The sequence below is a fragment of the Blastomyces dermatitidis genome, assembly GCF_000003525.1.
Source record: "Blastomyces dermatitidis ER-3 genomic scaffold supercont1.1, whole genome shotgun sequence".
Taxonomy (NCBI): Eukaryota; Fungi; Ascomycota; class Eurotiomycetes; order Onygenales; family Ajellomycetaceae; genus Blastomyces; species Blastomyces dermatitidis.
The window spans coordinates 5,565,259-5,580,501 of NW_025544774.1; the positions used below are offsets into that span (position 1 = coordinate 5,565,259).

General features: G+C 31.7%; 1 protein-coding gene across 1 annotated transcript; it reads right to left on the reverse strand.

The window, feature by feature from the left end:
- Nucleotides 1–14,179: 14,179 nt before the first annotated feature.
- Nucleotides 14,180–14,951, reverse strand: BDCG_00720 (uncharacterized protein; the record flags this gene model as incomplete). The annotated part of the gene is made up of 3 exons (XM_045416229.1): nt 14,180–14,467; nt 14,694–14,739; nt 14,857–14,951. 3 exons carry the CDS (start codon nt 14,949–14,951, stop codon nt 14,180–14,182), a joined length of 429 nt encoding a protein of 142 aa, XP_045272006.1.
- Between the last annotated feature and the right edge of the window lie 292 nt (nt 14,952–15,243).

The window sequence follows — 15,243 nt, forward strand, 5'->3', positions numbered from 1 at the left end:
TAATCAGTGTTCATGACTGAGCTTTAGATAGTTGTATCATATACAGTCTTCATACAATAAATTATTCTAGAGATTGACAAGAAGAGTGAGAGTTTATATACTGAGAAATGTGATTCACTGAGCCTATGCAACATCTCCTTGAAATGAGAAGAGCTAGTAAGAAAGACAGAGATGATAAAATCAGAAGTAGCAGAAGTAGAGGTCGCGGAAACAGAGGTAGTGAGAGTGGGAGAATCAGATACAGAGATAAGTGTAGAAGATTGAGAGAGAGCAGTAGAGAAAGAAGTGATAGAAGAAGCAGAGAGAAATACTAAAGACTTAGTTATATATAATACAGACAATTTCTTCATTATTATATTCTTTAAGTTCTCAATCAATGATTCAACATTGAGTTCACTATCATCAGCAGATGCAGATCTGTCAACATATGAAGATTCTATATGAATAAAAATAAACATATCAGCATCTGCATTTATGCAAAATTGTGTCAGAAAACATGATCAGAAACTCACTGAGAAGAGAAATAATTAAGAGTGTATGAGAAGATGAAGAGAGCATATGAGAAGATGAAGAAGATATGTTATTATTCATGATAATATGTTGTTCTGATAATTATTAGAAGATAAACAAGTTCTGATCATATTTTACAATGTGTTACACTTACTGCTAATGAACTGCTTGATATAAGCACTATAATAATGCTTGTTATAAGAACAGAGAGTCATTGTCAGAAATATGTACAATGTGATAGATGAACAGATAGAAAGAGTTGAATAGAAGAAGAAGTAGAAATCTTAAATAATAATAACATTTGATGATGATGAAATGAAGAAGATGATTGAAGAATGAGAAAAGTGAGTGAATGAGTGATGTAATATAGTGAAAGTTTCTTTGTAAGAACATACACAGAATGCTAGCTGAATCAGGAATAGGTCACATGATCATGAAATGCTAGTGGTGAGCTAATCCGCATGAAGCTAGGGTGTATAACATGGTCACATGGGCATGACTGAATCTGGTGAGGGAGGATGTGGTTCAGAAGAATGAATGACTGTTGAATAATACCACAGCCGCTTCTGAACTACTAGCGTACACATACAAGTGTAAAGAGGCCATAGCAGCTGCTAATTAAATTAGCATACGATATTACAATATATAAGAAGCCGGCGTACACCTGTAATCGTACGCTGGCTTAAGCAACCTTTGAATCACAACCTGATCCTGAGGTTTCATTTGAATCAATAAATCAGTTTATAAGTCTTTTTTCAATTAGATTTTATGACATGAAAGTTAGATCTATAATAGATTTCTGTTTCATGTCTTTTCTAAAGAATGTTTGTTGATCAGACTTGTTAACTAAATCTATTGAATGCTCAAAAGTTCATTCAACCAGTTTATCTGCTCTTACTGCTCTTGTGCACTCTGAGTTTCATCAGGGATGATGTGCATTGAAGTCTTCTTGTGGCGGGCTGCGCCCGATCAATCATATAGACTATTTCATTACACTCCATAGGTTCTTCCATTCCCGATCGCCGATCCGCGGCCGCTACGAACGCGCGTAGCGTACGCTCCGATTCTCGGCCATTCCTGATTGCTGATCCGCGGCCGCTATGAACGCGCGTAGTGTACACTCCAATTCTCAGCCATTCCTGATCGCTGATCCTCGGCTGCTACGAACGCGTGTATATTCTTCCGCCCTGAAGCTCCACCACATACACCACCACATACGCGTATAAATATTCACCTTGATTGCTGATTCTCACACTTTCTCTTTCTTTCCTTCTCTAACATTTTTATCTTTGTTATATAAGACCTATCTATTATACCGATCTATTCAGTGTAGGCCTCTTACACTATAAAAACATTCATTGTCTCCTTATTAGGAATGATTATTCATCAAGAGATATCCGAATGCGTAACAACACGTAAGAAATAGAGAAACAGTCACACAGTTAAGCGGACACTCAGATGTATAAGAATATAATTACACTTCTTCAGATTTCACAGATATCATACATCTGACAATTGATATAATCATGTCTAACAATAATATGAAACTCTTGAACATAAGTATAGATACAGTGCCACAGTGGCTCTGAGCAATATTGAAACTATAATAACAATAAATAGCTGATATGCATGCAACTCAATAACATCAATATAAAGAGATTCAATGATTATCATAACAAGAAACTCATGCAATCTCAATATCTACAGAATTAAATATAAAAGTGCTGAAAGAATGCTTAGATACTCTTATATATTTCAATACTTCTGACCTCACTCTCTACTCATCATGAAGAATGAAGATGCTTATAAAACTAAGTATAGATGAAGATGTCATCAGTTTATTAATTAATCAAGATTGATATATCAATGAACAATTGAAAGATTGTGTGAAACAGAAGTTTTATTCATGAATAAAAGTATGTGAATCAGTGTTATAAATATCTGATAATATTATAAGATATCTTGATATTCTGTTCTGAGACACTGCTATACAATAGAAAGTATTAGATTAATTACAGAGTATCTGACAGAGAAATACTTCTCTTACAACATTTATCTCTGACTTCAATATTAAGATTCTAGAAGCAGATGATCAGTCTTGAGAGAATTGAATAAAGATTAGTATGCTTAAGAAGACATTGACTTTCAAACTCTTACAGACTCTTATGAGTGTAAATAAAGACTTAACTTATGAAGACTTCTGCATACAGCTTTAGATAATGAATGACTATCTTATTAAGCTCAAGAATATACAGAACAGTGGCAGAAGACATTACATCTCAATAACTTATATACCTGCACTGAAGAATAACAATAATGCAGATGCTATGAATTGAGTAAACTTGAATATCTATATATAAGCAAGAATCTTCACTGTCTGAACAGGCTTCTGAGTTTCTGAGATCACTTCTGAAGAAGTCACTGATTGATATTAATATAGAGTGTGTATCAACTGTAACTGATTAGAACATATTGCTTTTAACTGCTGATCAATCTATGTGTCTTCATATTTAAGAGAAGAATCAGTGCCTTCTCATTTGAAGAAGAAATCAGTGTCTGTTCATGTCAACCATGTTGTATTAGAGAAAGATTCAGAGAATGACTATGAGAATGTCTCAGTGAAACAGAGAAAAGATTAGCTTCTGTTCAAATTCATAAACAGAAGCTTGAAAAGGTTGAATGATAATAATTTGAAGAGAAGATGATAATAAATGTACTTCTTGTATTCACTGTGATTAATAACATGTATAATATGAAGGTCATGATAGACAGTGATCTATGTCACTATGTAATGATAAAATCTTCAGTTGTAAGATGTCATAATCTTCAGTGTATTTCTCTATTAAAATCCTGACTTCTCGCAGGATTTGATGATTCAAAAGACATTTGTACTCATTACATGATGAAGCTGATCATAGATGTAGAAGAACATCAATATGAAGATGTCTATGCATATGAAGTTAATAATCTTGATTATAATCTTATATTAGAACTTGTCTGACTATCTGAACAAGGTATCTTATTGAATGCTTGAAACAGAAGCTTGATATTCTCTAACAATGATAGAGTTTATGAAGATGATATTCACAAGATTATGAATCTGACACAGATCTCTGTCAACATGTATGAAATACTCTGAAAAAGAAGTCATTATCAAAATCACTGACAGAGTCACTGATAGTAAGATTATATATCAATCTATTTCATCAGTCTGACTGATATTAAAAAGACTCTAGAAAAGTTATTCTGTATTATAATAATAGATTCTTGTATAAAACTCTCTCAACAATATCATGAATATCTAGATGTCTTCTGATAAGATAATATTATAAATATACTCTTTTTATAAGATTCTGAAGTGAATCACAGTATCAAGTTAGAGAAAAAGAATGATAAGAACTCTGAACTGTTATAAGACCTTCTTTATAACATGTTCTGAGATGAACTTCTTCTTCTTTAAAAGACACTCAATGATCTGTTGAATAAAGAATTCATATGTGTTAGTAACTCTTCTGCTGCAGCCTCTATTCTCTTTGCAAAGAAATCAGGTGAAGAACTCTGATTCTGTATAGATTATCAAGATCTGAACAGATTGATAAAGAAAGATTCATATCTCTTATCTCTCATCAATGAAACCCTAGCATGAATTGAGTGAGCTCAATAATTTACAAAACTAGATATTATCACTGCATTTCATAAGATTTGTATTACTGAAGAAGATGAATAGCTTACAGCATTTCAAACATATTATAATCTCTTTGAATGAATAGTTACACTCTTTGAACTAGTTGATGATCTCTGTACATTTCAGAAGTATATTAACTGAGTACTCTGAGATTTCCTTGATAAGTTTGTATCTGCTTATCTAGATAACATTCTCATCTTCACTGATGAATTCAGAAAAGAATATCAAGAACATGTGCAAAAGATATTACAACAGCTATGAGAAGCAGAACTACTGATAGATATTAACAAGTGTGATTTTGAAGTCAAGAGTATCAAGTATCTGAGTTTTATTATAGAAGCTGATAAGGGAATTTGAATGAATTCTGAGAAAGTCTCTGTCATTCTTGAATGAGAAGCTTCATATACTGTGAAAGATGTATAAAGCTTCATTGAATTTGCTAACTTCTATCAGTGATTTATATGAAACTTCTCAAATATCATGAGATCACTTACAGACCTTACTAAGAAAGACTCAGTATTTCAATAATCAGTAAATGTCAAAGCTGTATTTACACAGATAAAGAAGATATTCATTAATACCTCTCTGCTGATAACATTTGATCCTGATCATGAGACAGTTATTGAAGCTGATTTCTCTGACTATGTGATAGAAGAAGTGATATTGTAATATAATAATGAAGATATTCTACAACTATATGTCTTCATATCTAAGAAACTGAGTCTCACTGAATGCAATTATGAGATCTATGACAAGAAACTTCTCATAATTGTATGCTGTTTAGAAGAATAAGACTCTGAACTTTAAAGTATCTTCAAATTTGAGATAGTCACAGATCATAAGAACCTTAAATACTTCATAACTATCTATAAACTTACTGAATAATAGATATGATAATCTGAGTTTCTAAGCTGCTTTCATTTTATGATATACTACTGTTCTAACAGTCAGAACTTGATAACAGATATTCTCTTACAATGAGAGTAAGATATGCTATCTGATATAACAGATACTTGCTGAATGAACTGAGAGCATCAGCTCTTAAATCTGAAAATATTAATTAATTAAGATAGAATGACTCATGGCATCATACATGCTTCTTCAATTAGAACTGATATTGATATCTTCACTTTCTCTACACTGAATGAACTATGGCATACAGCAGCTCAGACTGATGAACTTCTTCAGATTCTCACTGAAGCAGTATATCAAGAAGCACTCTGATTTCTCTCAGAACTATATATCAGAACTGATATCTCAGAATGCTTAATTAATGATAATAATACTCTATAATTTCATGAATGATGCTGAGTCTCTCACTCTGCACTCTTACACACTTGAATAATGCAAGAGATGCATGATTCATGTATAATCAGTTATCTGAGCTGTGAATAACTGTATAGAATGATCTTCTGAGAATTCTACTGACCTGAAATATTAAACAGTATCAGACACTTTGTCTGAAACTGCAATTACTATTCTTCTATTATCTTATAAAAGAACTGTAGAAAAGATCTACTGAAATCACTTAATATCTCTGATAGAATCTGATAAGATGTAGTAATTGACTTCACTGTTAACCTATCTAAGAGTAAGAGCTGCAGAAACATTCTGATTATCATTGACTGGCTAAGTAAGAATATAATATTGAAATCTTGTAATAAGATGAACACTGAATAAGTCACTGAAGCCTTCTTACAGAGTTCATTCTATCAGATATATGAATTGCTGAGATTGATAGTATCAGATTAAAACTATCAATTTATGAGTACTCTCTGAATAAGAATCTGTCAAGTTCACAAGATTATATACTATCTGTCAACTGTCTATCACTCTGAGACTGATGATGCATCAGAACAGATAATTCAGATTATAAAGAATTATCTTTGTAAGTTCTGTAATCAGTTATAAGATAATTAGCAGAACCTTCTTCTACATACAGAGATTACTATCAATGATTAAGATACTGTTTCAACAGATGTAAGTCTGTTCTTTCTTATACATGAGTATCATATAAAAGTATTGAATCTTCTAGAAATCACATAGTTCACACTGAATCTCTGCAGTTCAATTCAGATCACTGATAATATAGTAATAAAGCTCTGAGATATTCATGACTGAGCAGAGGTCTTCATAATAACTGTGAAACAAGATTAAAAAGATTAAATCAATATTCAATGAGATTTCACAGAGCAGTATAAGATAGAAGATCTTGTGTGATTGAATCTCAAGAATATATGAACTATACATTTATCTTATACACTAGACTATCATCATATCAGGTATAAAATGATAGAAGTTCTAGATAGTCATAACTACTGTCTTAACATATCATCAGAGATTCATAATGTATTTCACACAAGCTTGCTCTGCTGTGCTATCACTGATCTGTTCTCTTCTCAGCTGACTTCTGACTGACAGTTACCAGGTATCATAGAAGAAGACAATGAGCTTGAGTGAGAGATTGAAGATATTCTTGATAAGAGAACTTATAACTGTGACTGACAATATCTGATGAAATGAGTTAGCTATAATCAATCAATCTAGACTCTGAGTTCTGTGTTATCTGAAACAGCAGCTCTTGATCAATGAGAACTGCTTCTGAAAAGAGAGGGCTAATGTGACAGGCTGTGCCTGATCAATCATATAGACTATTTCATTACACTTCATAGGTTCTTTCATTCCTGATTGCTGATTCACAGCCACTACAAATACACATAGTGTATGCTCTGATTCTCAGCCATTTCTGATCATCAATCCGCGGCCGCTATGAACGCGTGTAGTGTACACTCTGATTCTCAGCCATTCCTGATCGCCGATCCTCAGCTGCTATGAACACGTGTATATTCTTCCACTCTGAAGCTTCATCACATACGCGTATAAATATTCACCTTGATTGCTGATTCTTGCACTTTCTCTTTCTTTCCTTCTCTAACGTTTTTATCTTTGTTATATAAGACCTATCTATTATACCAATCTATTCGGCGTAGGCCCCTTACACTTCTGCAATTATAGAGTTTTTTAAGAGAGTTATATTCAAAAATCCTCTATCAATTGTTCAGGTATTGTTGTTTTCTTTCAATGATTTTTCATTATAGATATTTATAAGTTGAATAGTATCAAACTCATTATCTTTATCTATAATGTCATTCACTAGAATGTCAGAGTCAGATATAATATCAAATCTCAGATTAAATTGATATCTTGATCTTTTTCTTTCATAGATTACTACTCTTGATTTTATCTCAGATTTTTCAGAAAGAAAGCAGTAATAACTTGAATGAGAAATGATGTACTTTTACTCAGTATCAAAGTTTGGTTCTTGAAGAAGTACAAAGTCAACTTTTTGTTCAAATGCAATCTGAAGACAAGAATAAATGCAATTTGAGTTTCTATTCACATTGTTTTGAATAAATGTGATTTTTGAAGAGTTTTTAAACTTTTTTTGTTGTTTTTGTTGTGCATTCATACTAAAAGAGAGTGAAGATATAGTAGAATCTAATCACTATCATCAGATAGTAGATTATAACTATTTTGAAAAGCAGGAATCTCAACTGCTTGCATTCTATCTAGTTTATTATCAGAGTCATTTCTAAATTCTCTAATCTTAACAGGTGTTTGAGAATTCAAATTCTGTTTACATTTAGCTGGAGAATTGAAGTTTGAAGACCTAGATAGTTGAGAGTTTCTTCTTTTTAAGCTTGCAGTTGTGAATTTACTGGCTTGACTTTTCTCTTCAGTTTTAAATTCACTTTGAGCTTCATCTTTTCTTCAGTTCTTCTGAGTTCTTGAAGTAAATACACATTCTTTTGAGCTAGATGCATATTTTTCTTTGCAATTGAAGCACTTAAGCAGAGTATGTTGACATATTTCACCTCTTTTTGAGCATGTTTCACATTTATGCTCACTAGTTTTGTGATCTCTAGCACAGAATGCGCATTTTGAGTCTCTGAAACAAGAGATTGCAAAGTGTTCATATCTTTGACAGTTTGAACACTGTGTTTGAGCTTTGAGATTCATTCTTGAATCTTTGTATTCATGAACTCTCATTTTCAAACCTGCTACTCTTACTTCAGAGATTCTTGATTGTTCAAGTGTTTTTGTATACACTAGAACAGAGGCATTTCTTCTGCTCTGTCTGAACTCAATTGAATTAAGTCATACAGGCTCTTTTCTCAGTTGAATAGAATTGTATTCTTCTAATTCATTTTTGAGAAGCAGCATTTCTTTCTCACAGTCAAAAATTTCAACTGGAATATCATGAAGAATGAATTTGTCTCACTTTTCATCTCTTTCAGATAGAATTGTTGTATTCAGTAGAGATTCTATTGCTGATTTCCAGAGATTCTTATTCTGAATGAGGAATTCTGCACTGAATTCAGGCGTTGTAGTCAAAATAATAGAGTTTTCAAAGAAAGATGACTCAATTGAAGCTATGACTGGTTTTTAAACTTCAATATCAGTCATTAACTGAGAAAAGAACTGCTGGTTAATTTCATTTCTAATTCTGAAGATAAGATTTGAGTTTAGCTTGTTTTTTTGCAAGCTCTTCTGATTTAAGACTTTGAGAATAAGTCTTCTGTTTCTGAAGATTTGAAAGTTCTTCTCTTTTTGCATTTCTTTTTTTTCCTTTCTATGAACAGAGATCTGAGAAATATTCTTCTCAGTTTTCTCAGAATTTTGAGCAGATTTTGAACTAGCAGGTTTGAAGATAGCAGATTCTGCTACTTGAGCATATGTTTTCTTCTGATTTGAAGAGAAAGATGAAGAAGTAGAAGATGAAAAAGAGTCAGTGACTGTACTGAAAGATTTCAATGTTTTTTGAATTGTGTTTGAAATTCCAAGTTTGAACTTGATCACTTCTTGTAGTTGTCTAGTCTGAGTATGAAGAATTAACAGAACTTCTTCATTCTCCTCACTCAGACACTGTTTTTCAAGAATTTTGCTTGCTTTTTCCAGTTCCTGTATTTCAAGAACTTGTTGTTTCTCTATTTCTTCCTTCTTTCTTCTCTTTAGAATTTCAATCTCAGAAACAGTATCTGGGAAAACATCTTTTTCCACATCAACTGAGTGTACTCTGAACTCATTTACTCACTGAATGAAAAGTGGTCAGACTGTTTCAATTGAGAGATTTATCAGTCTATTTTCAAATGAAAAGTGGGTCAGACTGTTCAATTGAGAGGTTTTTTAATCTATTTTCAAATGAAAAGTTGGTCAGACTGTTTCAGTTGAGAGATTTATTAGTCTATTTTCAATTGAAAAGTTAATCAGACTGTTTCAAAAGAAGAATGAAAGACTTTTGTGTATAAAACATCTGATTTTTTTCACACTAGTTCAGTAACTAGGTTAGATTTTTGAAGAGAATCTAATAAACTAAAAGTGATTTTTAAGATAAATCAATAAAATCTTTACAAACTCTTTCTTGAGATACAGTGAGGAAAAGTATGATATCAATTGATAATAAATCAGATAATATGACAGTTTTTGAGAGAAAAACTGACAAAAAATAAGTCAATTTTTTGCAGAGAAATTGATTAAAACTATTCAATTTTATTCTAAATCATTCAATTCTTCTCACACAACAAGTGTGCAACTCAAATCAGTCAATAAAGAGTGTAAAAGAGAATTAAGTATTAATGAAAGCTCTTCAGCCACTGAAAAAGTAATTCTTACTTAAAAGAATATGAAATTATGACAGAAAACAACTCTGTTTTTAATTCTTTGTAAGAATATTGTATAAAACCCAGAGAAAAACACCTTACTTTTTCAAGAGAAGTAAAAAACTATTTCTAAGATCTTTTTTTTTATTGCATTAACTGCTGTAGAAGAATGAGATAGAAACTGCTAAGATATACACTACTATATACTCTCTATCAAGACTTTCCCTCTTCAGGGTCTTGATATTATAGAGAATATAAGTCTGTTTCTATATAATAATGTAAATATTGTCAGCGGGATGTAGAGGAACTGGTCATTTATATCTCAAAATAGAAGACTTTGTCAATGATTATATCAATATAGAGTTAATTCTCAAATTCAATAGAAACCTAGTATTGCTGTTCTCAATCCCTTGCAGAATCTATTGAATATTGAGGTATTAAAACTAGATTTAATATATCTCACTGTGCAGGGATCAAAGGCTCAGTCAGACCTTGAGGTATACTGATTTTATAGTTGTCGTGTCTGCTGATTATGTATCAAGTACAGTTTCTGAGGTAGACTGGCCGCCGGGACCATGAATTTCACATTTGGTCCCATTTGGTCTGGTCTTATACATTTCTTGGCGTGAGTCCCACCAGGACCAAGCCTCAAAAAAATCTGAAAATGGACCATTTCTGAGAGAAATGATGTGAAAAATGACCAGATTTAATTCAAGAACAGTGAAATGGAAGTAATTTTTCAGAATAAACTGTGAAAGATGATCATTCTTTCAAAATCAGAATGAGACTGAAACTGAAGATTAAAATCAGTCTCATTCAGTTCATTCAGTGATTGCTTATATAATCAGAATTTGGTAATAATTATTGATAATGCTCATGAAATAACTAAATACATTCTTGTATAAGTTTATTCTTCACTTTCTCATGAAAACTACACTTCTCTGATATACTGTAATCAGAGGTATTAAACTGTCTGATAATTCCATGTTTTACAATCATGAGTTTCTTGATTATTTCTCCTTGTAATTGTTCTCAGTGATAGTGATAAATATCTTGACTTGAGTTGAACTTTCACTTCATTCTCATCTCTGTCAATGAAATTGTCAGAATATTATATATCATCAGTGCAACAGTTGAATATGTACTCTTAACAATTTTTTATAACTCTAGAATTGATTTGATGTGTAAATTCATCAGATCATCTTGAAGATAGCAGTCAAATTCAGTTTTATAAGCATGTAGTTTTACCTGATTTTCAGTTGCAATCAATGTATGTAAGTTCTGTTTCAAAGTTAGTATTATAGTTCTATGTGATATGAAGTGTTATCAAAGATTGTTACTTACTAGAGAATTGTATTTCACTGTCTTCACATCTTGAATATCTGCTTGTTCAAATCTCTGATAGTTGACATTGTAGTAGTCTCAGACTAATTTAACATATGAGTCTTATTCCTTCTCTGTTCAATCTTGAGAAGTGTAGATGTTAACTCAACAGAAGAGATCTAGTAGAGCTGCTACAGCATAGTACTCTGCAAAAGATTGTTTCATTTTGCTGTAGTAATATGCCAGTTTATTTCTTACAGTAATAATAGCCTGCACTATAGCATCATCCCAGACTGAATTTCTTTTTAAGTGATTCAACTGCTTCTCAAGATGAGTAAATAAACTGTTATACACTCATCAGACTGACTGCAGCATTGATGTACAAGTGATTGAGACTGTCTTTATTATCTTATAAAACTGAAACAGTAAATCAATCACATATTTCAACTGAGTTCACTTCATATCAGAAAGTTTCAATATCTGAATCTTTTTCTGATCAGAGTGTTGCACTCAATGATCAATTGTCTGACATAATTGAAGAGTCTGAACAGTTATCTTATATATTGAACTTCACTGTGTTCTAACATTCTGTATCATATTCAGTGATGTGACTGATTTATTTATTTGTTGAATATCATGGAATTGTTGTTATTATTTAGAAGAGATACAAATTGCATTAGCAATGTTTTAAATCTATGATATTTAAATTATTAGTCAATCTATTCAAAATTAACAGTAGCATTATCAAAAAGCATTATTAAAAAGCAATATCAAAAAGTGTTATCAAAAAACATTATCTTTTGTAAAGTGAATGCAAAAGTTACTTGAGTAATCACTTTCATCTCATTCTTATCTCAAGAATCAGCCATCTCATTATTCTTCATCTCAATGTTAAGATTCTTTATCAGTGTTTGCATCACAAGTTGAACCACATCAGCAATGCAGGGAATATGACCTTGTTTATCATTTCAGAAATGCAAAGCCAATTTTTGCTTCAAGCTCTTCATCATAGTGTAGTTATTTACAGCATTGTCAGTTGTAATTGTAAGAAGACTGAGACTAGACTGACCGTGTGACCGTGTCTGGAACCAGGACCAGAAGTTTTGATAGTCCCATTGTCAATTCGACAGATCCCATTACACGGTTCTAACATTAGATAGTAGTCTCATACTGTCCCAGTGGGACTTACTGTCTACTCTTGTCACATTTTCCAAATGAGACCATGATTTCCACTTCTCAATTTAAATTATTTTTATTGCTTTAAATGGCTTTAAATCTCATTTGAGCATTACCAAAAAGCGTTACTTTTTAAAAAATTAAAAATAGTCTAAAAAAAACCTTAAAATGTCTAAAAATAGTAACTTTATGCCAAGAATGGGACTAAATGAGACCAAATGGGACCACTTTCTCATTTTTTTCAAGTCATGGTTCCATTTTGAGATGTGATATATAGTCACTTTGCATGTTTATTTAATGATTAGTCCCAGCGGGATTCACGCCAAGAAATGTATGAGACCAGACCAAATGAGATCAAACATGAAATTCATGGTCCCAGCGGCCAGTCTAACTGAGACTAATATTTCAATAGTCATTTTTAATCACAGTTATTAATACCTCTGTTATATAATCCTCAGTATGACTACTGATCAATGATTCAAATTCAATTAATGTTTCTTGATAAGTTCAGTTCTCATCAATGTAATAACATGTAACTCTTATAAATGCAAGATTGTTTGTACTAGTTCATGCATTCACTGTAAGAGACACTCTTCAATGATTCTTCAACTCTGATTCTAGATATTGCATATTGACTTTGTAGTGTGTCTTGAGATTGAACTGAAGACAGGATTGATGTGAAATATGAAGATTTGAATTAAGCATTTGAAGAAGTGTTCAGAATTCGGGGTTTTCAATTGATTGAAGAGAAAGATTCAGAGATATACATATATAAAGTAATTGTTCATGGAAGTTATCAGATGAGAGTTGTGAAATCAGAGTACTGACACAGAGTTATTTTTGCATGATTTTCTTCAAATTAGAAAGTTAGTGTTATCAAAAATTGTTACCTGATAGAGCAACTTATCAGCTCAGTAGTAATTTTCTGATTATTTTTCTTTTATTGTCTGCATTCTGATGACTTCAGATGTCAGGAAATTTCTTCAGAGTTATGATCAGTTCATGATGAATGTTTCTGAATGAAGTTGCAGTGATTGTAGCAGAGAGATGACTCTTCAGTAATCTGCAATGCAATCTGTTGATAATTATTTCATAGTTCATCTCAATATTTGTGTTAAGTTTTTCATAAATTTTGTGACCTGGAATCAGATGTGAAGAATGAAGTGATCATTCATCATGATTGAAAGAGAGCATTCTGTGTTGAATTGTAAATAACATAGACTTTGTGATTCACAGTGATTTCTTGAAGAGTTTGTGAATCTTCAATAGAAGTAAAAGAAGTGAAAGAAGTGAATTCAGAAGACATGATAATAATTTGAGAAAGATAATAATTTATTTTCAATAACTGATCACTGATGTGTGTAAGAAGAATTAATATAAGAGAAAATAATCTTGTTTCTTAGCTTAGTTATAATTTTAGTACTAACTCAGATTGAATATTATCAATGTATAAAAGTAAATAAACAATCTTGATTAATCTCTGTCATATTTCTTGAAATATATTAATATTGTAAAAGAGAGTGTTACTAAATTACATTATCAGATAATATCATTAAAAATATATTAATATTGTGAATATCAATGTTGAAAAAATGTTGATACTTATACATTATAGTGATTTGTGAATCATGATAGTTAAATATATATATATATATATATATTGTTTCTGACTTGATTACAACTTGTACAATAATTTTTAAAAACTCAAAATTAATTTCAAGTATTAATAATTATGAACTTACAACTAACTAATATAAAAAGAAAAAAACTTTTTCTACTTATTATCTTTCTTCTCTTTCTCATTCTTCTTATCATTCTTTATAATTTACTTCTTATTCTTCTTCTTCTTCTTCTCCTCCTCATCTGAGATGATAATCACCTCAAAATCTCTCTTCACTGTCTTCTCAGAGAAGGGTTCCTGCTGCTCCCTCTCAGTCAGGTCAATCTGTGTCTCAAAATCCCGTATTTCCTGATCTGCTGCCTCGGGTTTCATCTCAGTAGCAAGCAGATTGACATGCTCAGAGAGCAGAGCTGTCTTCTCAATATTCTGAATCATGGAGTGTATTTGAGATCTGAATAAGGCCTCAATTCTCTTCTTCTCTGTCAGCTTCTGCTAATCAATTAGAGAACAGAAGTGTTATCAAAAATTGTTATCTCTTAACAAATAAAAAACTTATCAGTTTTAACTTCTTTATCTCTTACTTCAACACTCTCTCAATCTTCTTCTGCTGCTGCTTATTTATAATAATACTCTTCTTCTCTCTCTCTCTCTTCATCTTAGTCTTAAATCATTCTCAGAACTTCTTCTGATCTTATCACTACTGTATGAGACTCTTCACTATCTTCTTCTTCAATCTCTCACAGATGACATTATCTGCATTATTTCTATACTTAGTTCAGTCTAAATCTATCAGAAGTATTACTTAAAATTGTTATCATTCTACTTTCTTACAGAGTCTCTTTAAGGCATTATAACATGTCTTATGATCTCTCTCCTCTCACTTGAATGTCTTCTTCTCCTCTTTCTTCAATCTGTGACAGCGCTCACGTGCCTTGATGATCCGCAGGACTGCAGAATATTTGAAGAAAGATGACATGATTAGTTTCAGTGAGTGTTGAAGAGAAGTGAAGGCAGAAGAGACGGCCAGAAATGATATAATGATGATGATTATTATTATTATTATTATTCTTCAATTATAGATGTATGCAGTCAGAGACTATGACATCTACCTGAGAACTTTTAGTTCTCAGGGTTTTTCCTATATCTGTAAAGTTAACTATTATACATTCATCAATTCCAGATATGCAAAATGAGAAAATTTCAGCTCAGAATACAAAAACTGTTTACAAATTGCAGTGTTTTAACATCATCTCATACTTTGAAACCAT